The sequence below is a fragment of the Diadema antillarum genome, unplaced genomic scaffold, assembly GCF_040938485.1.
Source record: "Diadema antillarum isolate AM-2024a unplaced genomic scaffold, OU_Dant_1.0 scf00000008, whole genome shotgun sequence".
Taxonomy (NCBI): Eukaryota; Metazoa; Echinodermata; class Echinoidea; order Diadematoida; family Diadematidae; genus Diadema; species Diadema antillarum.
The window spans coordinates 365,507-390,498 of NW_027270897.1; the positions used below are offsets into that span (position 1 = coordinate 365,507).

The 24,992-nt window shown below is 41.6% G+C and overlaps 1 protein-coding gene across 2 annotated transcripts in view; it reads left to right on the top strand.

Moving 5' to 3' along the window:
* Positions 1-24,992, top strand: part of LOC139717631 (uncharacterized) — a 157,059-nt gene that overhangs the window by 55,595 nt on the left and 76,472 nt on the right. For both annotated transcript variants that reach the window (XM_071629147.1, XM_071629140.1), the window contains exon 2: positions 5,098-6,477. In XM_071629147.1, the coding sequence (XP_071485248.1) occupies positions 5,099-6,477 (1,379 nt within the window). In that variant the 5' untranslated portion in view covers position 5,098. The remainder of the gene's footprint in view (positions 1-5,097; positions 6,478-24,992) is intronic.

Consider the following 24,992-nt stretch of genomic DNA (forward strand, 5'->3'; position numbering starts at 1 on the left):
TAACTTGTATCACAGATTTGCCAAGAAACTATTAGAGTACGAAAACTGGTGTTTGATACCTCTTTAACAGGCATAAAATTGGCTGATCAATGCGAACATATCCAAGTGACTTAGAGGCGTGATCCCCAAATGTGAGAGCCAATTACTGGCCCATTAGTTGGTAGTTTGGTTGCCGGAGACTTTTTATGGACCAATTAACCCAATCAAGGCCATGTTGCACAGCCATATTTCTAAGTCACAGACTGTTATAGCCGTCAGCCATATTTCACCAAGGCGCAAGACTTTTATGACCGTCTCGAAAGTCAAGTGTTTCGCACACACTGTTGGGCTTTTCTATGGGTGAAGAGGAGGGAAGCAAGATTTTGGTCTGAAATAAAAGACTAGCCTGCCACTGCTTGTAATGTTTGGTCCCTGGTCACATCGATCACCTTCGTTATCTATGCCACATGTAAAGCATATTTCATTAGACGAACCATCAACATGGGCCTTTTGTGTAATGGGTCAAATTAATAAAAAATTATGTAAGGACAATAACCTAGCTTTCCTACCCTCAGTCATTCATTCCCTCTCGCATCTTCCCCCCTTATTCGTTCACGCCCTCCTCTCTCTCTCTTCTTTCCTTTTCTTTCTCTTTCATAACCTGTCTAACATTCACCCTCTGCATATTATAGGCACTCCTTGTTTACTTGGGTGCCTTTTGTATGTATCTCAGCGTATGAACATTCATATTGATTTGTGCAAATGCGTCCTGGGCTAATTGATGTCCACAGGCATATTATATCCACTTCAGTCTGTCAAGCTAAGGAATGGTGAGCTATAGTCAGAGGTGTCTTCTAAGCATGCATCATTTCCCCTGAGTGTTTGTTCACATGATGTCTGTCCCACTTTTCCCCACCAACATTCAAGTGCTGTGATATTTATGACAGTTGATTTAGAGAGTAGATATCAAAAGACAAATTCTGATCATCCAAGCACTGAAGCGCTAATTGTTTGTTGTTGTTTTTTGGTCTCTAACATCTGTTTCAAAGTTTTGTTTTGTTTTTGTGTTTTTTTAATCAGTGTAGTTTGCAGGGTACATGCATTCATCCTACCCCACCCCTTTTTCTCAAGTGGAAGTGCGTGTGATATGTATCTTTGTAACCATAGTAACATTGCAACCTCTTTTAGTGTGCAACCTACGTAGCTGTTCTGAAGGACAGTGATATTGCCATGCATAGATTATTAGTATGAGATATTACCTAAGTGTACTCCTTTGTCAAGAGCGTTGTTACAAAAAGATGTTCAATTACAATGTTGTATATAATTTTGTCTTAAATATTGTGTGCAGCAAGCAAGGATTTGAACTCAGGATCTCATGTTAAAAGAGCCAAGAGCCTAAACCACTTGACCACAGAGCTTGCACATTTCACTTGCCAGATAGCTACAGTCTTTTACCTTTGGCAAGCTTACATGTGGGTGTGTGTCAAACTCAGATGTATTATTTGTTTGTTTGTTTGTTGTGTGTGAAAACCACACAGTATCGTTGATCCATGGTTCTCAGCTTCATGTGACAGACTTTGTTGCAAATGATAATCCCACCATACATAATACTGCAAGTAATATGTTTTATGCAGTCGATCTTAGACCAAAGTATCATGTAGGCCAACACTGAGTATATTTATGTCACTTAATGATATGGAACAGAATTGAATGATTAAGACTTTTCGTCTGTTGTGTTTGTTTTTTGATAGTTAGCCATTCTACTCCTGAAAATCCTCCTAACACATACATGTAGGCTTCATATTCTTAACAAAAAGTAAGAAATCATTTCCTTCTATTTTCATCTTTCCCCTCCAAGAGGGCAAACATTCTAACTCGATCCTCCCTGTCCGGGTCTTGAGTTCACCCCTGTGTCTGCAGAGACCGCCTCCCCCTGTCATCACGCACAAGCACATTGCTTGTAGGTGATTAGTGCCTATTGATTATTTTTGTGCTCCGTTGGTGTTTGAAGAGCGTTGACTCTATAAAGGTGGTCGATGGAGGGGCATTGTGAATACATCCTGCACTGAGGGTGATGTGCACGTTTGTGTAACAAATAGCAGCCCGGATGATTGGATAATTTTCTGTAATTTGCTCTGCGCTGATGTTGTTGAGTCAGTATTCTCTCACACTGTAGTTTAGTGCTCAGTTAAACAATTTTAAGTTCCGTGAGACTGAGGAGAATTTAACTCAATGAAAGTTGTTTTGAATGAAAGCCATTACGTAAACTAGGCAAAATTCTAACAGCTGTTTTGAATAGAGTTGTGCGACAAGTAGCAGAACAGAGAACTGGGTAATTTTCTGCAATTTGCTCTCTTCTGATGTTACAGAATCTGTGGTTATACTCTGCGGAATTTGATGTAGGTTTTACAAGTAGTGATGGTAAGATGTGTGAAGTGAAGAATTTGCTGGACAGAGAAATAAACTATGATTGTATAAAAACCACCTCATGAAAGCAACATTTGACAAACATATACAAAGGTTTAGACTGTTTGTTTGTTCTGTGACCAGTCAATTAAGGGATGAAAGTTACAGTGTGATATCATTGTTCCCGCAACCCTTTTCTGGAATTCTGTGCAGAAGGGAAATACAGAAAGATTCATTGGGGACTGTCAACTAATTTGCATGCTAGAGATGCTAACTAGCGTGTTTATACTTCTTTTTTTCTTTGATGCAGAGTAAGAAAACACAACACTTTTGCAGTGAAAAATATGTTTTTTTCTAAAATTGTCAGATTTTGCATACAATTTTTGTATAGTTTAACCAAGATGTGATTTTTGTTGGCATGATAACATTTTTGTACTGTGTTTCAATATGTTTTCTGATCTGCAGAGGTTGATAGCTCTGTATGTCTGTGACCAATACAACTGTTTCACTGTTTTCTGAAAATATGTAGAGTAAGTTGTTCAACATTTCAAAACAAAATCAACTTGACATGAGTTGGGATTCTCTTGAAGAAAGTGAAGGTGTAATAACACACTTTTCTGTGGTTACTCTCTCCTGTTTCTGACCATCATTCCCTCTCTTTCTCTCCTATCTTTCATCCTATCTTTCTTTCTCTTCCTTTCCTATCCATTTTTGTCTCTCACCTTTCTTTCTCTCCTTTATTACCTCTGCCAAGGGAGGAGGTTATGTTTTCATCAGCATTATGTTTGTTGGCTTGTCTGTGTGCAAAGTAACTCAAAAAGTTGTTAATAGATTTGGCTGAAACTTGCAGGGAAGGTTGAGAATGACACAAGTTACAGATGATTAAATTTTGGTAGTGATTCAGGAATTTTTGTTGATTTTATAAAGAATTTTCAATATTTTGGCAGGTTAGGTCAGTGAACTTGGGAGTTTAGGCTGCAAATTTTTGAGGTTTTCATATGCACACTTAAGTACGTGCTCTAGTTTCTGCTAAGGGTAGGTGCATCACGCAGAGCCTCTGGAAGTTGACGTAACAAAAGGCTTCTATATTTGGAAATTGGGCGACTTGCAACATGCATTCGTATGGGTGGAAATCAGTGATCTCTATGAAAGAACAAAATCATTGGTGGAAATGAGCTGCTTGGTAGAAGTCTGCGCTCTCAAAGTGCTTCTCTAGTTCCTATTTGTTTTTCTACCCTTCCTCTCTCCATCTACCCCCTTCTACCCTCTCCCTACTTGTCAAATGTTCTAATCTTATCCCTGCTAGATGTGGGAATGTTTTGCCTGGTCTGAACACTATTCAGAATCTTGCTAGATTAAGAGACTATTGCTGTCCACATCCAGCATAGTTTGATTTCAGGTGTGTAGCAAATGCCTGTGTCTGATTACCAGAGAAAAAGTGTAATAATACAGAGGAAAGAGGATACATTGTTAGGCTGATGTTGTATGTCTTTAGTTCTACTTTATAGCCAATCAATGATTTTGTACCATTGTTTTGTTTCATTTCATTTTATTTCATTTCCAACACATATGATTACAACATTTGAATACACTAATATACTAATGATACAACAATGCAATGAAAAAAAAAATCATTACCCCTGCTGTGTTCTTTAGAGATTGTGATCCATTTAAAGCTGTTTAGTTGGAGTGTTGTTTAGATGTCATTTTGAGAAACCCCAGTGTGGCGTTACGGATGACTGATTTTAACATCGAGGTTGTTATCAATAGAATGAGATGAGTAATAAATGTCATACTTATTGATCAAATTTTGATTTGCAATAAGAAGGGTTCCCACCTCCCATGAAGCTCGTACTCACATTGTCACTGTTATGAAAGGACTGTTGTTTTGTTTTTGTTTGTACACGATTTTTTGAGGGTTCGTCAACCACACATTGCATTTCCAGTTGCAGGTGTGTACATCATCTATAAAGCGACTATCAATCAAGGCACAATTGATGTATTGTGTGTCCTATGAGTACAAACAGGCAGTCTGGGGAGGTGCGACGTTAATCTGTCATATGCAATGCATGACTGGCGATTACCGACAATATTGATTTCTTTTTACGTATTTACGAGATGACTAAACAATCAAGGATAGGAGCCCAGGGTCATTTCATGGCATTATTGTGTCATGGATATTTAAGATCAAGAAATATTCACCCACCAGCCATTTTGAGGTTGTGTTTGAAGTGCCATAGAAAGTAAAGGCACATTAAAAGCGCTCAGTATCAACAGCCTACAATCCTATGGACTACGCATATTATCATGTTGGCCATCAGCCGATAATATTGCTATTGACAACGCATATTAACTTGTTGCCCATGGGGTTGAGAGAGTTTATTGGCATTTTCATGCCTCCTTCTTGTAGGTGAACTAGTGTCTTCTTTGTAATGAGTTGCACTTGTCCATCCAGCCGTGTGTAATTACGACTCTTTCATCATAACATACAATGATGCTTCTCAAGACATCAGCATATTTATGTACATATATATTGATATATAAACTAGTCACACATTTTGTATATGACTATAAAGTGCCAATGGTGGCCATTTTCTTATTCTTTCCCCTCTGGTTCATTGAAAGGCAACACTATTAAAAAATGTTAGTGCTGATTGGCCAAGGTTTGCACTATGATATTTCCAATTTGTGTTTTTGTTATTATATTTGCAGGATGGATGCTGAACAGTACTGCTTTGAGGACTTTGACTTCGATCCGGAGCCCAGTCCCTCTTTCGACCAGACCAGCATCTGGGACTCTACAGCAGACACAACACTCACGGAGGAGCAGAAAGATGAAACCCTCACAGATGATGGCACGTCTGCCTGCAACCTCCTAAATCGCATCCAGGACAGGCAGTCCAAAGCTGTGGAAGTATCTAATGGGGGCCCAGGCGGGAGTGAGGGTGTCAAAGTTGGAGGCAGCGCTCGCTCCGCCTTCTTCAGCACAAAGACGGCGCAGAGGTCCTCGTGGTCTGGGCCGAAGAGCCAGGTCTTTGCCACTCATGGCCGCAGCAGGTCGTGGGACCTGGATGAATCGGGGACTGGGGCGGGCAGGGGAAAGCTGCAACCCCATGGCGCAAATGGTTTTGTGAGGACGGGTCAAGGAGGGGCTGTGCTTCAGCGGATGGACAGTGAAGCATCCAGGAACAAGGGCACCCTGGGGGGTAGCAACAGGGATGGTGCAATCAGCCAGAGTCAGCGGCAGTTACATCGACTCTCTGGTGTCTACAGAACTGGCAGCTTTGATAGGATCGATCTAGAGACAATAGGAGAGCAGCTGCAGGCGGAGGACAAGTTCAGTGTTCGGACAAGATCAGATTCCCAGAATGTCAAGTGGAAGAGTGGGGTGTTAAGCAGTAAAAGCCACCGCTCGCATCCTCGAGGGTTAAGTGGCCCTCGGAAACTCGTGCACTCCGCCAGTGTGGATTCCCCCTTTCACCCAAGTCTTCAGAGTCCAATCCGTCCTGCTGGACTGATTGACAGGAAGGACCAGCATCAGGCTGTGATGCATGCAGAACTGCACTCAAAACGCAGCGCAGAAGGATTCGGGCCTCATATCCAGGACAGGCTACCTCACCAGCTGAAAGGCCAGAGCCTGGACAATCTTCCCTCCACGGCCGACCGCATCCGCCTCTTTGGTCCCAAGGACCTCATCTCCGACGTCAGGAGAAGGGGCTCCCCTTCAGAGCTTAGCTCCAGGAGCTCCCCTCTCGACCTTGCCAGCAGCACTGATTCCGGCGTGAGCATGTCAACGACAATGACCGTGGAATCCTTGGACAGTCTTGATCCGGAGATGGCCAAACAGCTTCTCATGGACGTACCTCCAGCCAGCCTGACACCAGTCTCCAGCAAGCTGAAGAGAAAACCCATTGTCTTGCCGTCAGATAACCCTGATCTTCTCGACAAGGTATTGGGGGTTCCTTCCAGCGTCTTGCCAGGGGACAACCCTGTTCTCCAGGAGAAGGTGCTGGGACTTCCTCCCAGTGGACGACCGCTGCCTGGATACCGAGAGGTCCACGAGAGTAAAGACCAACCTGATTCTCATCACGGGTAAGAAAATATTACACTACTTTGTATCTTCTGTTGATCATGAGGAGTTTTATATCTCAAAAATTTTCATGAAGGTCAGTGACCTCCTGGCTCTCAGCTGTCTGTGCATGGTTGACATTTTGTTTTAAATACAAAATAGATTAATGTGCTGATTGGGTGTGGCTGTGAGAGATTGTATGCATGCAGTTTGCAAAGCGTGCACTTCAAATTAATTTTGAAACCATACTGAAAATTGCAAATCCCTGTTCTTTCACCCACTGTGGTAATTGAAATGTACACTGATAGATCCTTGTGTGATCTTGCTGTACAGAATAAAACATCAACCTCAATGTGAAATGTAACATGTGCTGTAACTCATTCATAACCTTCGTTCAGAGTCAGTGATCCATACATGGCCTTGAAAGAATGCATACATTTTTCAATAGTGAATCATTGAGTATACAGGTTAGGTAACATTTTGCTTCATGTAGCATTCATGGTATTGCTGTACAAAAGATCAATGAAGCTACTGGATAGCAGGACACATGACTATTGAAGTCCTGGGGTCTGTTTCATGAAGTCATCACATACTGGTAAAAGTCCCTCCATAAATCTCAGAATTGCCAAAGTGGCTCATACAGATTGTATGTAGCTATGGACTTTTGAAGAGAAGTAAAATCCATTTCATGAAATATCTCATTTAAAGTTCCTCTTATAAGCCAAAAGTCTCTCATAGCACTTTCATGAAACAGACCCCAGGTCCTATTTCTTTAAACACAATGATTTAGTGATTGCAATAAAAGAAAACAAATTCTCATGGAATTAGATAAAATGCATTCAGTTGACAGTGAGGAATCAGGCATCTGCTATTGAAGGTGCAGCAATCACTACGGTTTAATTTGTTGCAAAGCATTGAGAAAACATTTTGGCCAAGTATTTTCATGCGAGTGCTCATGCCATTGTTGACCAAAAACCCAGCAAAACAAAATATTCATGCCTGATGAGTGTGAGTGTAAGAGAATTACAAGGTTCAAATTTCCCACACCTGGGTTGACTTGCCTTCTAAAGCTTTGTGCATGTACAATATATGTGTGTTGGGAGTACCACGCATCTTGTCTGCACATTTCCAGGCCAGCCATCAGCATTGTATGGCTGATGTCCACAAGAGGGCGTCCTATCACTTTCTTAGTTGTGCTAGATGCAGTGTTCACTGATGAACCTCTTCCTCTCCCTTCAGAGAATGATAGCTGCATCAGTTTTTTGGAGTGATGATGGTGCTACAGTACCTTGATGTATGGGGTATATTGAAATGCAGATACCAGAGAACACTTGAACTTTGTTCTTGTGTAAGGCAATTTGAAAACTGCCAAAAATTTAGAAAAAAATGAATATTCAGTACATTTCTTCTTTATCCATAATAAGTATGCTTCTGAAATTTGTTTTCTTTTCAAATAAAAATTGATTAATCATGCGTAGTAAGTGCAGCCTTCCCAGTTTTGAACCAAAGATATATTTCACTTGAAAATTGTTTTTTTTTACTCATTTTGTATTCATCGTCTTTTTTTTTTTTTTGCATGCGGTTTTGTTTTTACATTTTGTATTCATTGTCTCTTTTTTTTGCATGTGGTTTTGTTTTTACTTAGCATCAGTATGTTTTGTGGATTTTCAGAGGCTATTCACCCTGCAACACACACTCAAGACTCTGACAAATGGGGGGTATCCCTATAATGTTTTAAAAAATAGAGGGCAGCACACAGTTAGTAGCATTTCCCTGCTCGGGCAAATTGCCTCAGTATTTCTCTCATGGCTCATAGTCAGACACTGTGTTCTAAAGGCTGTGTGACTGTCACTCTAAGTGTTGACGAAATAGGCATATTATACCATGATTGACTTATTTTGATAGAGTAAGATCAAAATGAGCACAACATTTTGAACAACAGTCCAGTCATACAAATGTATATGACACTTGCCCTGTACCTTTTCATGTGCGCCATACCTTGTCATTTGTGAGACTCTATTTCATAGTTTTGCAGGATGAGAGGAACAACCTCTCTCAGCAAACTAATAAATTTTCCGAATATACTTGATCTGTCTTGCTGATCTTCTCCTGAACTTTAAAAACCCACTCACCGCAGGAACTCAAATCAACTCTTGAGGAGTTGTATGATCATTTTGCCATGGTAATTGGACTTTTTATTGTGAGAAATCTCCCTGTCTTGAGTTGTTATAGTTTTTTTTCCTTCCAAAGAATGTACTCTCCCTGTTCTGGTGGTAATAAGGTGGTTGCCTATTTGGAGCTATTTAGAATGATGATATCTTCAAACAGCATGTGACATTCTTACCCATGAGAGAAATATATTTTCCAGTATTTGCCCTCATGCGTCTTAGACCGTGAATGGACTATGATCTATTCATGGGCATGTGGGGGGGGGGGGGGAGGGTGGGGGGGGGGAGATAGAATGAGATGTGAGAGGGAGAGAGCAAGAGAGAGAAAGAGAGAGGTATCCTGTCAAATGAAGTTCATAAGTCTAATCAGTAGGAAGTTTGGTGCAGACGTGGGATAGTCGGGCGATGAACGTGAGTGCCCCTGTCTTCCAGAGTCGTGCCTGATTGTGTATAATGCCCGCTAAACGGCTCAGATTTTCGCAAACCCAATAAAGATGCCTCTTTGTGCGTGTGTGTGTTTTGTCTTTTACACACCCAGCTGGCCATGTAATATAGAATGAACAAAGTCTGTGCTGGCTTGAAATATGAGGATTCCACATGAAAATCTTCTCAATTAAAGGCATCATTGTGGAAATGAGCCAAAGAAGAATTTGCATTCCTGTGCAGAGTTGAATGACATCTCAAGTTCTGACTTGTTGGTTTGTGTTCTTATTTGCTGACTGAGGCATCTGTGTAATATTATTAGGTGGCTGTCTGTGTGTTTGTGTTTTACATGTGTCAATAGCTTTCCAAAACCTGGTGGTAATATGAATGTAAATACATGGATGTATGCATTTTTACAAGTTTGGGTTTGAATGTAAATACATGTACATGCATATTTATAAGTTTGGGATTCATGCTAACTGGATGGTAGGAACCAATCACTGAAATGTTGTCACATTGGTATTATGTTGAATAATATTGACATTCTTCTTATGGTCATTTTTATAGTATGTCAGTTCCTTCTTAATGCTAGGAGTCCACTGGGCCGGCGCCAGTTGGTGCCAGTTCGCGCCAAAGATTATGTGACTGGCGCGTAGTGGCTCGCTGTGGCGCCGAATTAATGTTCGCTCGGAATGTATGTCGCCAAGTGGAATAAACTGGGTGTCATATGGCGTGCGCCAAAAGCCACCTGCCTTGCTTCAAAATGGTGCGCCAGTTCGCGCCATTACACGGCTATTTGATTCCAAATTTCACCATGTTGGCGCCATTTGCGCCGATGGACGGCTACTTTGCGCCACTTAGTGATTAGTTTGTGCCAAACGGTCGCAAAATTGGTTTAAACTTGCCGCCACTTTGCGCTACTTGCCGACTATATAAATATCGGGCATCGACTACCTGGTTCAGAACCTCCTCAGCTGCTGTATGAACAAATTCTCTACTAAATATTTACAATTTCGATATGTCCGAGGCTTTTGATAATGTTGGAGTGATGATGCTGCTCCATCAGAAGATCATGAGAGAAGTTGAGGTGGCCACTGCCTATCAACTTATGGTGGCCAATCCTGAAAAAGAAGAGCCTTGTAAGAAGAAAAGGAAGCACAAGTGGTGGTTAAGACTCATGCTCCACCCTCAACTGAGGGCCGAACGTGGACATTACCATACCCTCATGAATGAGCTGAGGGAGAATGACAAGAGGAAGTTAAAGAGCTACACCAGGTTGTCCCCAGAGATGTTTGATGAACTGTTGATCAGGCTTGCACTCCATCTGCAGAAGAAGGACACCCACTTCAGGAAGGCCACTCCCCCTGGTCTCAAGTTGTGCGTCTTCCTGCGCCATCTCGCCACTGGGGCCACCTATGCCGAGCTGGGTTACAACTTCCGAGTGGGCAAGGAAACCATCCAGAAGTTTGTCCCTGACGTAGCTAGAGCAATAGCTATGGATGAGTATGCTGCAGAAGTCATCTCCATCCCCACAACCAATGAAGGCTGGCTTGAGGTTGCAGGTGACTTTGAAGTCAGATGGAATCTTCCTCGCTGTCTGGGAGCCTTGGATGGAAAGCACATCCGTATTCAGAAGCCCAAGAACTCAGGCAGCCTTTACTTCAACTACAAGCAGTTCTTCTCGGTTGTCCTAATGGCTCTCGTAGATTCAAAGTACCAGTTCGTGTGGATCGATGTGGGTGGGGTTGGTCATCAATCTGATGCCCAGATCTACAACAACAATGAACTGAAGGAGTGCATTGATGCTTGAACTTTAGGCATCCCAGATCCAGCTCCCCTCCCCCATGGTGATGACGACCACCCTATGCCGTACTTTTGCGTGGGACCTATATGATTACTTACCAGGACTTGCTTGTACAACCTCCTCTTCAGCTTCACTTGCATGGAGACTGGGAGGGGATGTAGGTGAAGCTGGGGAGGGCTGGTCTTGTTCTTGGGCCTGGGTTGGAAGGTCTGGAGCAACATCTTGGACAGGGGTAGCAGGTCTTGGAGCGGAGCCTCTATCAGCTTGAGCCAGCGCCACCACGCGAAGATCTTCATCCTCTTCGTCATCTTTGCTGCTTGCAGGGGGCCTGGAGCTCTATTTGAGCTTCTTGGGTTGGGGGTCCTTCTTGTTGGACTGCTCAAGTTTGTCATTCTTCCCCTTGCTACTGCCTTTGTTGCCTTTTGGGGGCATCTTCTTTGAAAACTATGTGAAATCTTGTAGAAATTGTGAAGGAAAAACTGCGTCTACAGAGGTGTTGACGAGTCGAATACTGAAAGTTGTGTGAGAAAGTCCTGCGATGCAGTCATGCTTCCATAGGCGGCAAGTGGCGCCGAATGGCGGAAACAAAGTGGTATTTGGCGGAAACCAAGTGGTATTTGGCGCGAAATAGTCACCAATCAGGTGCCGTTTGGCTCTCGCCACTGTTGATTTGGAGCGCTTTGGCGCGGACTATCCGCCTTTGTAGCGCCAAGTGGCGCCACGTGGCGCAAAATCTCATTGGCGCAACGTGGCGCGTGCCATTACATTCCAGTGGATTCCAATAGGCGGATTGTATGCGACATTTGGTGCCACTTGGTGGACAATTCGCGCTGAAAGTGGCGCGACGAAGATTTGAAACATTTTGAAATTTTCTTGCCGCCAAACTCAATTTTTGCCGCCGTTACGGGCCACCGCGCGCCAGTTGGGAGGCAGTTTGAGCCACTGCACGCCACTAAGCACCTTATTGGCGACACTAGGCGCCGCAGCAAATTGCATTGGCGCGAACTGGTGCGAACTGGCGCCGGCCCACTGGACTCCTAGCATAATATTGCAAATGTGAATGTCTATTACACAATATTGATTAAGTGAGTAAAATCATCTTTTCTGAGGCAAATGTGAAAATGGAGGCTGTGAATGGGAGAGAATGCTTGAAATCATGGAATTTAGACCAGAGACAAAAGAGAAAGCCAAATGCCAGTGAAGGTTTTGTGTGATTTTAAATTCATCTTCAATACATGTGAGCTAAAATTGACAGTGTCATTTATACAGACAGAACAATATGTCATGGACAACAGTGTGCATAACAAGATGGGAGTATGAATAGTGATAATACTATGTATCTGGTGCATATAACACATCAGGGTTTTCCTCCCTCCTCCATACTATGTTATAAAGTACATTGTATGCTAAGACAGCACAGCCATAAAAGTTGTTCAGCTCTGCTTGCTGAATTCCCTCCTCACCACTACCATCTCCCCGTGCATGCCGTATGCCGTATGCCGTATGCCGTGCCGTTCCCATTTCCCGGCCAACCCCGGACTCATTTTATGAGCGCTCTTCAACCGGTTGGCCTACCCCTCCACTCAAGTGACCAACTCGACGAGTTGAAAGCGGAGTGGAGCGATTTATTGAAAAGGGTAATTCAAGTCCCATCAAGAGCTCGGCTCGCGCAGGTGCCCCGCCAGTAGCCTGTCATGCTAACGACCCTCCCCTTAACCCCCCCTCCCCTTCCTCTTCAGTCTTCCAGTTGGCTGGCATCTTATTTCATATCTGTTGCCCCATCCACATACTCATGTGGCCCGAATACATTCCTTAATATCTCTCCTACCCCTTTCCCTCCTTTTTAAACATCTCTTTAGAAGGAAGAGTGGAAGAGGAGGGAAGATTGATATAGGGGGCACTTTCAGATTGGAGGAAGAACTCATTTCTAAAATGTTCTAAAACTGCTAAGTGCTAATCAAGTTCATTTTTTTTTTTTTGAGTCTGAAAGCAAGCTTGAATTGTGACTCTCGCAAACATGATTACAAGTGAGAAATTTGTTCTGGAAATGAGAAAGAAAAAACGAATAGGTTCATTGCAACTGATTGACACCTTGCCCTTCATTTCTGTAAATGAGCACTGATTGTCCAGTGTTCAGTGTATTAGCCATGATGAATATCATGAGCATGGATACATACTCAGATGGAATTTGAACCTATGACCTCCTGATTACTAAGACAGGCATCATATCCACTAGACCATCGAGCTTCAAGCAGATAGCCGGTTATGGTTCTCATCCCATACTGCAATGTGTACTGCATATCATTCAAAATAATCAAACCCAGCATGTATACCCATGACTATTTGTGACATGAAACTTTCACAAAATGGAACTGACAGCCTTTTTTTTTTTTTTGCGGCAAGAAACTTTTGCAAACTGGAGCGGATGGCCTTTTTTTGCAACTTGGAACTTTCATGAATTTACGACTGGCATTCAATGCACTGTGTATAGGCAAAAACTTTTGGTGCATTTTATTTCTGCAAAACTTGGCCCCTTGTGAAACTGGAAAATTCATGCATACAAACATTTTTAGTTTTACAGTAATTGGTGCTCATTTATGTTGATGAAGGGCAGTTTGTCCATCAGTTGCACTGCATATTCATTCAAATTCATGAATTTTGCATCAAGCTGTTTTTCAATGCAAGAATGATTAATTTGAAGAACCAGTTCCCATTACCCCAGACTGGCTTGTTTCCCAGTCTTAACTCTCGTCCCCTCAACTCCCATCGCCTGCCCCCCTCCTTATTGGTCTACTCTGCCCCATCCACATTTCTTGGAAACCCTCATTAAAAAAGGGGGTATGGTAGATTTGAAGGGATGTTCAAGATCACACAGAGTGACACTGAAATATGGCCATCCTTAATGGCTGCTTCTCCATAATGTAGGTGTCATCATTATGGGAAGCTTGTTTAGGACAAGGCAAGAATACATGTAGTTAAAGGAAGTGAGTACTTTTTTTTTCTTCTCTGCAGTGATCGTATGAAAATGATCAGACAGAATTGGCCAAACGAATTCATAAGTGTGCCTCCCTTTTTTCCCAGATGCGCGCATGAATAAGTTATGCGGCATTTATGTGATTGATATTTATGCCATTTGTGACCGGCGACAACAGTTTCAGGCAAAAGTCAGGAATTTTGAAAATTCATTTTTTCACTGAATCACATTGCCAATTTCCTAAGCTTTGCATTGATATAAAACACAGTGTTCGGCACCATAAGTGGGCATAAAAAGAGAAATAAAATGCACTTCTTAAGTTGTTAGCCTGACAAAATTGCGAGAAAACAGGCTTTGAAGATTCACCTCTTTCTCAAAGACAATGTCCGAGCGGCGATGCGAGGGGAGAATCACCCATCCGTACGATGGTGCCAATCGATGTTAAGCCCCGCCTTTAGCAACCACATCGCCTTCTGATTGGCTCACTGAGAGAGTCAAATTTCCCGGGCACCTTCCTCAGAGCTCAGCGTATGGAGCCGAAAAACAACGCGTTTCGCTCGGGTTTGTTTACCAGTACGTCTTTCAAGATGGCGAATACGATAATTGCACGTGTGGTGTACATGTACATGTGTATGGTGCACGCATTACGCAATGGCATCCACACGCCATGACTGTGTGCATGTAACAGGAGCGGTGGCGAATCCACACATTTACACATCGCGTTTGCGTTGTGGTTGATTTGTCTTTATCATTGGCGACCCTTTTGAAGGCGGAAAATTGCTAGTGCTGGCAAGGGTCACGCTTCCTGTTTGTTTTGCTTTTACAAGCCATGCATATATGTTGCTTTGTTTGGTGGTGCTAATAAAGTTAAGACAAACAAACAAACAAACAAACATGACTCGTTAGTTTGGTGCGATCTTGACTTGTAGTTAGTTTGAATATAATTGGTCACATGTGACCGCTCCTTTCCTCTTATCTACCTTCCATTGAGTCAGTCTGCTGTCATGATTTTTACTTACATGTACAAGTAGACAAATTTGAGAATATTTAGTTTTCTTTTCACACGATTATGTCATGCTACATGATTTTTCTTTTACTTCCGTTGTTGAACATTGCGTTAGAATAGTTTGGATAGAAAGCCAAACGAAGAGCACGCACTACAGAGCGAGCGTATATAAACCACTATAGCAAGAACAATGGAGCATGTAATCGTGCACGCGTGGACAAAGCATTCCCCAAACGCTGCAACTGGTGTCTCCGAAAGCCGAATTATGTAAATGTATGCGATGCACCAGCCAATCGCATGCGAGACCCTGCGCCGTAGCAACACCGGGGATATTGGCGCGGCATTCGAAAGAAGCTCGAAACTAACGAGTGCGATCCAACATAGGGTGCTTAAAATTCCATTTTTGATAGGAAAAACTTAGTCTTATGCTGTGAAATTTAGCGTAGATGTAGAAAACATATCAAAGATTCGATTTCTGCAAAAAACCTAAATCGACAAAAATAATGGTCAAAATCTTTGTACCCCGCCTAGGGGGGAATTTGCTCTTGCGACTTTTGCCTGAAACCGTTGTCGCGGGTCACATATATATGCATGTAGGTGTTGGAAATGGTGCTAGATGTCATTTACAATTTCATTGTGCAATATCCGTGTAATATATTTCATGGTTTCCTTTTTGTACATGCACACACTTGTGTCTGTCCGTGTCTACTCCTCGCGTCTTTCGCACTCGTAACCCAGATATCATATCATCATGACTATTGTTAGAATGGTGTTGGTGCCATTTCTAGCAGGCGCTTCATTCGTAGAAAGCGACAGTGCGTCATCTCGCAAAGAGAATCGTTGACTTTGTAGCCTCCTGAAAGAGGCATCATGACATTAATTTTTAAAACATTGTTTGTGTCCAGTCTGAAGTGACTAACCCTGGCACCAATTAAAGGTACTTTTTACCGTTGGGACCAGTGATTTAAAAAATTGTTCGAGATATCACATTTGATGCATATGTGTAGGTAAGTTATATCACAAAAATCCTACCATGTGAAAATTTTGCAATAACGCCTAAAAGATAAGGAGATATCACTATTTTTTCTCAATAAATCATAACTGTAAATCGTTTAGTCTAGAAACATTTTTATTATAACCATAGTTCACATTTTGTGTATTTAACAATACTTACACTGTAATATCAATTATTCTGATTTAATTTTTTTTTACATTGGTTGTTTGTATCCCTAACTCACATTTTAAAACTAGTTTGAAGCACTAAAGCTGGGGTTTTGTTTCATCTGCAAATGGTAAATTATGCCTTTAATCAGATTTGTGGGTGCAGTGACAATATGCTGAGATATCCCATATAATATAAAAGACAAACAAGCAAACAAACAAACAAAGTTAGACACTTTGTATTATGTTATACATGTAGATATATTTAATCATATTTATTTTATTATATGATCAATCATTATCTATTTATTTATATCTATTTCATTTACTCTTTTGTCAGTTAACAGGGTAGCCCTTTCTATGTTATGAATATGATTATTATATTAATTAATTTGTTATCTTAGACACATCTAAAAATTATAGATATTCCATAGGGACCAGGAAGAATATACCCCTTCATGCTATTGCCAAGTAGTGGATTTTTGTGCTTCGAGGGCAGGTCGGGAATTGATTGTACAGGGAATTGTGTATCATGTGTGTTTGCACAAGGGCTCCCTTAGCAGCTGTTCACACACTTTCCCAAAGTGTCACACATTTCCTTTGCTAGATGAGACGCGGGGAAAACACTGGAATTGATATTGAAATCGCATCCCAATTCAGTGCAAGGTGTGCATGGATGTGTGCTCTGTAGGGTGGGGGGAGGGGGTGGGGTGAGGTTAAGGAGAGGGAAAGGGGCGAGGTTAGGGGAGGGAAAGGGGCGAGGTTAGGGGAGGGAAAGGGGCGAGGTTAGGGGGAGATAGGAGGGAGCAGGTGGAAAGGGACAAAGAAGAGCAAGGGAATATAATTCTGTGAGGAGAACAACCCCCTCACGGGGCGCCTCCCCGTCAGTCTCTCTCGTGTAACCAATCCAGGCGGCACTTCCGAGCAGCCACTCGAGTCCGCCTGGTCAACAACGGCCGCGGAGGGCGGGTCAAGGGATGCTGAGGGGATATCTTACCCAGTAAATTCAAACTAAGAAGAACAAAATGTCAAGTCCCGCACATGAGTGTGTGTGTGTATGTGTGAATGCGTACACACGCACAAACAGAAGTGTTAGCCCACCCACCGTTTCGATTTACTAAACCACTGAACCACGTGCACTTTACCCATGACGTGCAGGAATCAGAATCTTAATGTCATGCACTGACTCTATGGAGAGTTCCATTAACCAGAAAGGAGTGGGTTAAAGCAAAGTTTTTGCATTCAAGCCATGGTCTTTAGGTCCCACAAGGCTCCAAATCTAAACTCGTCTCCAATTCAGTATTACGTGACCTGAAGACGATGTCATCTACTCTGCAGGTCTTGCTGTCCTCTCATAAAAGCTTCCAGGGCTGCCTGGTGTTTGAATGCTCCTGAAATGGTCCACATTTAAAGGCATGTACAAATATGTAAAAACATATATGAATACACTTATACACACACACACACTCTCTCCCATCCACCCACTCCCCCCCCCACACACACTCAATGAAATGGGTTTTTTTTTATGCCCACAGCTGCACCAAGAGTGTTTGTCATTGCTTGTCAATTGAGATGTGTGAGAAACAAAATAGAGGCTAAACTGAAGGTTTTTACAGCCAAGAAATTTTGTGATACTTTCCAAGGGCTATTGCCTCATGAATATTCATTTGGCTTTCCCTCTCAATTTGCATACACACTTCAAAATGCACTTGAATATGTACACACAAATACACACTCACACACGCAACACACACCCACGTACATATGCGAACATACGGCGTACACATAATCTGAATGCACACACTTATCCATGATGCATTACCTCTATAGATATGTCGTATATTTTGCAAGGATTTTATTTCGGCAAATTCTGCGCAGTCAGGTGCTATTCGTGAATCTAAGCACAAGCAAAAATATCAACTCAGATCCTGCCATGTTTGATCACTGGCGACATTGTCTGGAAGTCCCGATACCAGTAAGTGATTCGCTAAATATTTATGTTGTATCTTGTGTATGTGTGATTCTGTGTGTGTTTGGGGGGGGGGGGGGGTGATGCTTGAATAACCTCTATTTCCTTCTTTTCTCAGCTTAATTTTTTTTTACATTCTGTATTTTTTGAGAGCACTGCTCCAGTAGAGATATTTTTGGAGAAGGCAAAACGAGGCAGTGTTCGTGAGTGCTTGTGTTCTAAAAGAGGCACTGAATTATGGGACTTTGAAACTGAGAAATGAGAGGCCACTCCAATCCTGACCGGAGGGTTTTAGTCAGAAGTGCCCTCAAAAGGGTCAACGTCCAGCTAGGCTAGGCTGCTACATAAATGTTAGAGCTTGAGTAGTCTCTTTGGAAGATGGGGAAAAATGTCTGTTACAAAACTTTCCTTTCTTGATTGTTTTTGTTCATTTCATTCGGATCTTCTTTTTTTAAAAATCATAAATCATTTTTATTTCATTTCATTTGACTCGTTTTGGTGGGAGGAATTATAGTGAGCATGCAAGTGCAGTATCAAAGTCATACTGTGTAGGTAGCTCTGGGTAAAAGAAAGTAGTTTAACACATGGCAACTGTCCAATATACAGTCATAGCATAATCAAAGATGGATCCCAGTAAAGCTGTCACTTCAAATTGCTGACCTATATTGCTAATGTTAATTCGATAGAAAGAAACGTAATGTCATTGTTAGAGTTTGTGTTCTATTCTGTAATTATGTTCTGGACAATTATAAGATGATGCACAAGTATGAGAAAGGAAACCTTAAGTGAATTTTTAGACAAGAAAAACTACTCCAATACCAGAATTTGGTGTGCAAAATTAATGAAAGTTTTCCTGTCTTTCTCAGTTGATATGTGCATGGCTCCTTCTTGTAAACACAGTATCACATGTACATTTTGTATGTACCAAACCAACACAGCATTTTTACTTGAAGGTGATGAAGCCAATGTTGAGGCTAAAGCTGTAGTTCAATGACTTGGCCTGCCGTCAGAGTCGATCCATCAAATTTATGGAGCAAGGACAAAGAGACAAAATAGTCTGGACACAGCAGGATTGTGTGGCTCTTCTACCTGAAGGTTTCCAGCAATGTTTTGTTTGTATGTTTGTTTGTTTGTATGTTTGTTTGTTTGTTTGTTTGTTTATTTGTTTGTTTCATTTTTCATTTGACAAGATGGCTGGATAGCTTGTATTTAGCTGCTCTAGCTGGCCTTCTGTGGGGTCCAGTTGTAAGTACTTGGGGTAGACCACTTCACAGGGTTATGCATGCACCCTGCTCTTTACAATGAATGAATGAAGTGGGAGCATTTAAGTGAGTGAGTTATGACCTCCATTTAATGTCCTAGCAGAGTATTGCCTCTTACTAGAGAGGATGGTATGATTACAGACAAATCTTCTGTATGAGTACAAAAACAGACAAATCACCTGTGGAAAGTATAAAAAAAAAGAAAAAAGGAAGCACCACTAATCAGCTACTGTATACGCCGTTATTTTCGCGAGGGTTTAATTTTCGCGAATTTCGCGAATTGCAGTTGGATCGCGAATTTAACAACATGCGAAATTGTCTCCATGCGCTTTGTTGATAGAGCATTAAGGTAAGCGTCGGCGTCAATTCACGAAAACAACACCTCGCGAAAATGTCTATGACCTTGTCTTTCGCAAAAATATCTGTACGCAAAAATAACGGCGTATACAGTATATACCTGTGTTCTTCCTTTAGAGCCTTTCCAATGGCTAGAATGTCATAGGCATAGATTACTGATGGCATGATCAGGCAAGCCTTTGTAGGTGCATTTCAGGCAGAGCTTTTAGTTTTTGTTGTTGTTGTTTTTTGCCATGGAATAACACTTTTATGATTGGGTCTTGTATGAAACTTCAAAGAAGCACTGGACCGGTCCATAATATATGGCTTCTTGATTTGTAGTCATTGAATCAAAAGTGTATCATTGTTGAGCTGTTTTCTCACCGGCCTCTCCTTTTTCCTGTGTCACCGTCCATCTGAGATTCAGTTTGTGCAAATTCATCGCAAGGTCAGGCGAGGCGCAGACAGTGTGTAAGCAGGCTCTAAGGGCTACCATAGGGGAAGGCAACCTTTGCCAAAGGATCACGTGTGACATTTGAAAATTGGAGCCACCATATTCTACGTCTTTTTCAAGTTAGTTGATTGTTTACAAAAAGATGAGAAGCTGTTTATGCTCATTAGAGTCTGTGTAAGGGTTCTCCAGGGGTATGAAATGAAAGGTCGTCTGTCTGTTTGAGGCAAATTGAAGGCTGTCTTGTTTATGATTTTTCCACTTTTTTTTTCTCCCTCTCTGACATCAAAACTGTTTTTGCAGCTTCCAAATAGATGTACTGCCTGTTAGTCATGTAACTTTCAATCAGTATAAGGACTTTGTTCCAGTTCTTTCGTAAACCTCGAAGAGTGAGGAATGCAGCATGACCTTTGACCCATAGAGAAATAGCAGACATATTTGCATTAAACTGAGAAGGTGACTTTCGTATGTTGTTTCTGATGTCAGTGTGCAAGACACTATGTAATAGAATGTGCAATTAACCAGAATCACATCACCACAAAGAGTACTTCAGTGAAACAAAGAATAAAGTGACTTCAGTGTTCATCTGTGCAATATATAAATTCAAAAAGTGGGGCTTGCAATACAATTTTGTTGGTGATGGGCCTCACGATTGCAAAATGAAGTGCAGGAATGGAAAATGTGGGGTTCATTTCTTTTCAGGAGAAAAGTTTGTGATTTCCCTTCTACTTTGTGCTATACAGTGCATTTGTATATTTCTAAAAGGAATTTTTTTTCATGTTTTTTTTTTTTTTTCCATTGTGAGTTATGTTGATATTAGTAGACTCATGAATATGTGAAAAAATAACACCACAAAATATACCGCATAAATAATTGTACATTTTTCTATGTCACAATCAGCAATGAGGTTTGTCCTTCCTTCGCATGATCTTGATTGTACACAATATTATACTATCTAAGGAAGATATGAAAGTAGGCCCCTGAGAAAAATCCTGACGTGTTGGCCTTAAAGATAGGAAACAACAACCCCATCAACACACACACATGCACACACACACACACACACACACACACACACATGCACAGACAGACAGACACACACAGGCACACACACAGACACACACACACTAACGTCATTCAGATCTGAATAATGTGACTTTTACTACAAACCAAATGAATTAAAAAATGTCAATCAAATGGTCCATTGTCGGAGCACTTGATTAAATGAATATCTGTGATGGAGACATTTTCAACCACAAAAGTCACTTAAATAGTTGTATGCCATAGCCAAAAAAAAAAAAGAGGACAAAATTTGTGTTATTTCATGACATACCCATATTCTGGCTGAAGTGTGTAAAAAAGCTAGGGAGCGCAAAGACTTCCATACAGACCAACATCCTGTGACTTCACTTCATATATAAAATGCTGTCATGGCTTGACAGCAGACTTTAAAAACAAGACTTCTGATCAGACCAGACCGCCATAATTCTGTCGACGAGTCCTCGAGCCTGGCGCAGTTCCTTGGATTTCGGCTCGGTCAGCCGCTGTCCAAACACGCTGCATGCATTTTATTCAAATTTGTATCCGTGGCTGAAAGTTTAAAGGCACGTCATACACCCCGTATGTTGTCGCCCCCGGTGATGCGTGCAGATTGTCTGCCTTTTATCCCGACCAATGTTTTCTCGGGGGTAATTAAAGAAAGTGATTTTGTCTTTCATTCTGTCTTTCGTTTGTTTTCTGTGGTTTTGATTTGTTTGTTTTGTATTGTATCTCTTTTTCAAGCCTCCCCCCAATATATCACTAAGAATTATCTTGTGAAGTCACTGTCCATCAGTTCAATGTTTGGCACCAAGAAATAATGTAATCCATGAAATTGTCCTCTAATTCTCTTTTTGATGCCTATAGGTATTGTCAGGTCTACTTAGCAGGTATATGTTGTTGTTTTTTAGTGCTGCAGAATATAAAGAAAGTTTTATCATAAATTTCACCAAGTAATCATTATGAGGTGTAGCAAATCAATGACCTAGATGTTATAAGACCTCATACAGTATATTCTTTCATATGGGAGTGAAGTGGCACTACCTTTCTGAAGGCGTACACTAGAAATACTGTACAACATGGGATACGCTGTCACACAGTAGAAAAATGGATCCAATCATACACACACACACACACACACACACACACACATACACACTATCTCACCCTCTCACCCTCCTACACATGCCTTTACTAATGCACATATACACACACACACATACACACACACACACACACACACACACACACACACACACACTTACAATTGCTCTGTGAAATATGATAACCAATTAGACACCTGCTTCAACTGTCCAAGAAAACCTCTTGTGACTCTATATGACACCCCATAATTTCTCTTTGTCCCTACTGGGTTGCAGCAGTGAGTGAAATCACCAGGCCAGTCAACTCTCCTATTAAAAATGAGACAGTTAATTTCATACGCTGACTCCGCCCTACATCCAGTTTTCTATGAGGTCAGGAACCTCTATTTCGTCGAAAGTGCTGGCGAAATCATGATTTATGGCTGCATTTTAGGCTGCCTTCATGTGCTGCTAGTACAATGTATTGCTCAATGCTAGCTACCCCAGCAAGTTGGGGGGGGGGGGGGGGGTGGTGAGGTAAATACGTATGGGTCATGTTGAAGTCTCAGTGTGCATGTGTGTACATGTGTGTGTGATGCAGATTTGGGGGATGGATTTTATTTTAGACACAATGTCCTTCCATTTCTTTTTTTTTTCCTTCGGTAATTGCTGTGCTATTGCCATTTCTATTTGTTATATTGAAACATGAAAATGTCTGATTATTTCTCTTATTTGTAAAAGAATTATTCTTGTATGTTGTACAGTAATACCAAAGTGAGTTGATATTGTATTATTTGATTGGAAGTGAATTAATATTACTTAAAAAAAAAATTAAAGGTTAAGATTTCTGGTCATAGATGAAATTAATGTTTATTATTGCCATTCCAATAAATCACAGAGGACTCTCGACAAGGTGTCAGCCTGTTAAGCATGTAACCTTTGTTTATCACTTTTGCTATAGACATTGTGTTACAGGATTCCATTTGATAGACATTTAATAACATATTATCATTCATTTCTCATTCTCCATCAAGAGAAAATTCATCATCATAGACTATGCTATAATTCACTGGCTTTAATCAAGAGACCTGAACGTGTTGCCCTTAAGAAACTGTAATTCTCCAAGCATCTTGTTCATTGCAAGCTGCTTCCAGTGAGCAGCGAGTTAATATGTTTGTAGCTCTCTGTGCCTCAAAAGAACAATAACCCCAAATTGCTGGATATGTCAAAGTAAGCTAGAACAATATCAAAAGTCAAGTATTTGCTCAATCATAAGAAACATTAATAGGGAAGAGATGAAAAAGAGACTTGAAAAGATGTGTCGCTAAGGGAATGCATCTTCGCCTACAATCTCTGATCAAAACCATCCTCGCCACATACACCATTGCACTGTATGCTCCGTTGACCCCTTTCCATGGGGATGCGCTCGGTGTAATCTGACACCCCTGCCAGCTGACCAGCGGGACTCCTATCTACTCATAGTGGTGACACCCTGTTAGAAATGGCGCCAATCTGTGGCGAGGTAAGGAGGGGAGGGGGGGGGGGGGGGGAGGGTAGGGGACACTATGTAGCAGTGACCCACTTTATTTGACACTGTGATCAGCTACACCTCCCCTGACCAAGGTGCCGATAGTCATTCAGGCGACCCAGTGTGGCAAAGAGGTCTTTTACACTGTGAGCACAATGTAGGTGTAACTTCTTCTTTTTTTCTCTGCACTCTAATTCCACACTGTAAATTTTGGGATTGAACAGGTAGCATGCCCCACCCCCACCCTCCCCCCTTCTCTCAACCTGCTTTGACCCCCATGCTCCACTATGCAAACATTGGCCATGGTGATCAACCAACGGTGAGGGAGCGGAAACGCAGTCGAGAGTGAATGAAGGGAAGGACGGGAAAAAAAATGCCGACGAAAAAAACAACAAAAATGGAAGAATGACACGAGTGCAGTAATGTCCCATTAGCTTTCCCCCAACTCTCTCTCACTGTCCTCTGTAGCTCCCACTCTCTCTCTCTCTCTCTTTCTCACTCCCACATTCTCTTATTTGCTGTCTCTCGGTCTCATGTTATTCACCGACACACTTGTTCTCTCGATTCGCCTGCCAGTAGTCGAATGCCCTTCCTCGCTGATCTGTCGTCCGTCGCCAAAATACCCGTTCCCAACTCTCTCTCTCTCTTTTTTTTTTTGTTCCGGCCGGCGCTGACTCTTTCCTCTTGGAGTATACGTTATGGATATTAACCCCCGTCTTGCGGAGTGAGAAGATTCACTCATTTGTGACGAATTTGTGGCTGCAAATTTTTGGACGGCAGGACAAAAAAAGGAGACATGTTTCCTCTGAGACTCTCACCTCGTAATCGTCTCAGGTAAGACATTTCTTCTCGCTGAATTTTTTTCTCTTAGGAGTTATAATCATGACACACCGTCATGAACTCCTTATGTGGTGAGGCCGACACCAAAGCTACCTCTAGAGGGGAATTAAAACAACTTCTACTTTGCTCCTCATGTTAATTACTGGGACTGTAGCGAAAACAGAAAAGGAAAATGATCTATGCTATCTACTCTGATGGCCTGCAAATGATCACATCTTCTAGCATCTCAAAGGGACCAATTTATTAATGTATCTTTTTTTGAGTGAGATATAGATGAGCCTTCTTATAATGCTTGTTACTCATTTTTTTTTTTTTTGGGGGGGGGGGTACAATTTTTGTGGACTTGATCCTAGAGCTTAGCAGAGTGAAATTTGTGCAGAAGTTGGTCATTTCAACCCACGTTATCTAAGTCATGTAATTTTCTTCTCCCTCAAGCTCAGAATTGAGCTTTACTTATCTTTTTTTTAATCTAACATTCCTACTTTCGAATTCTATG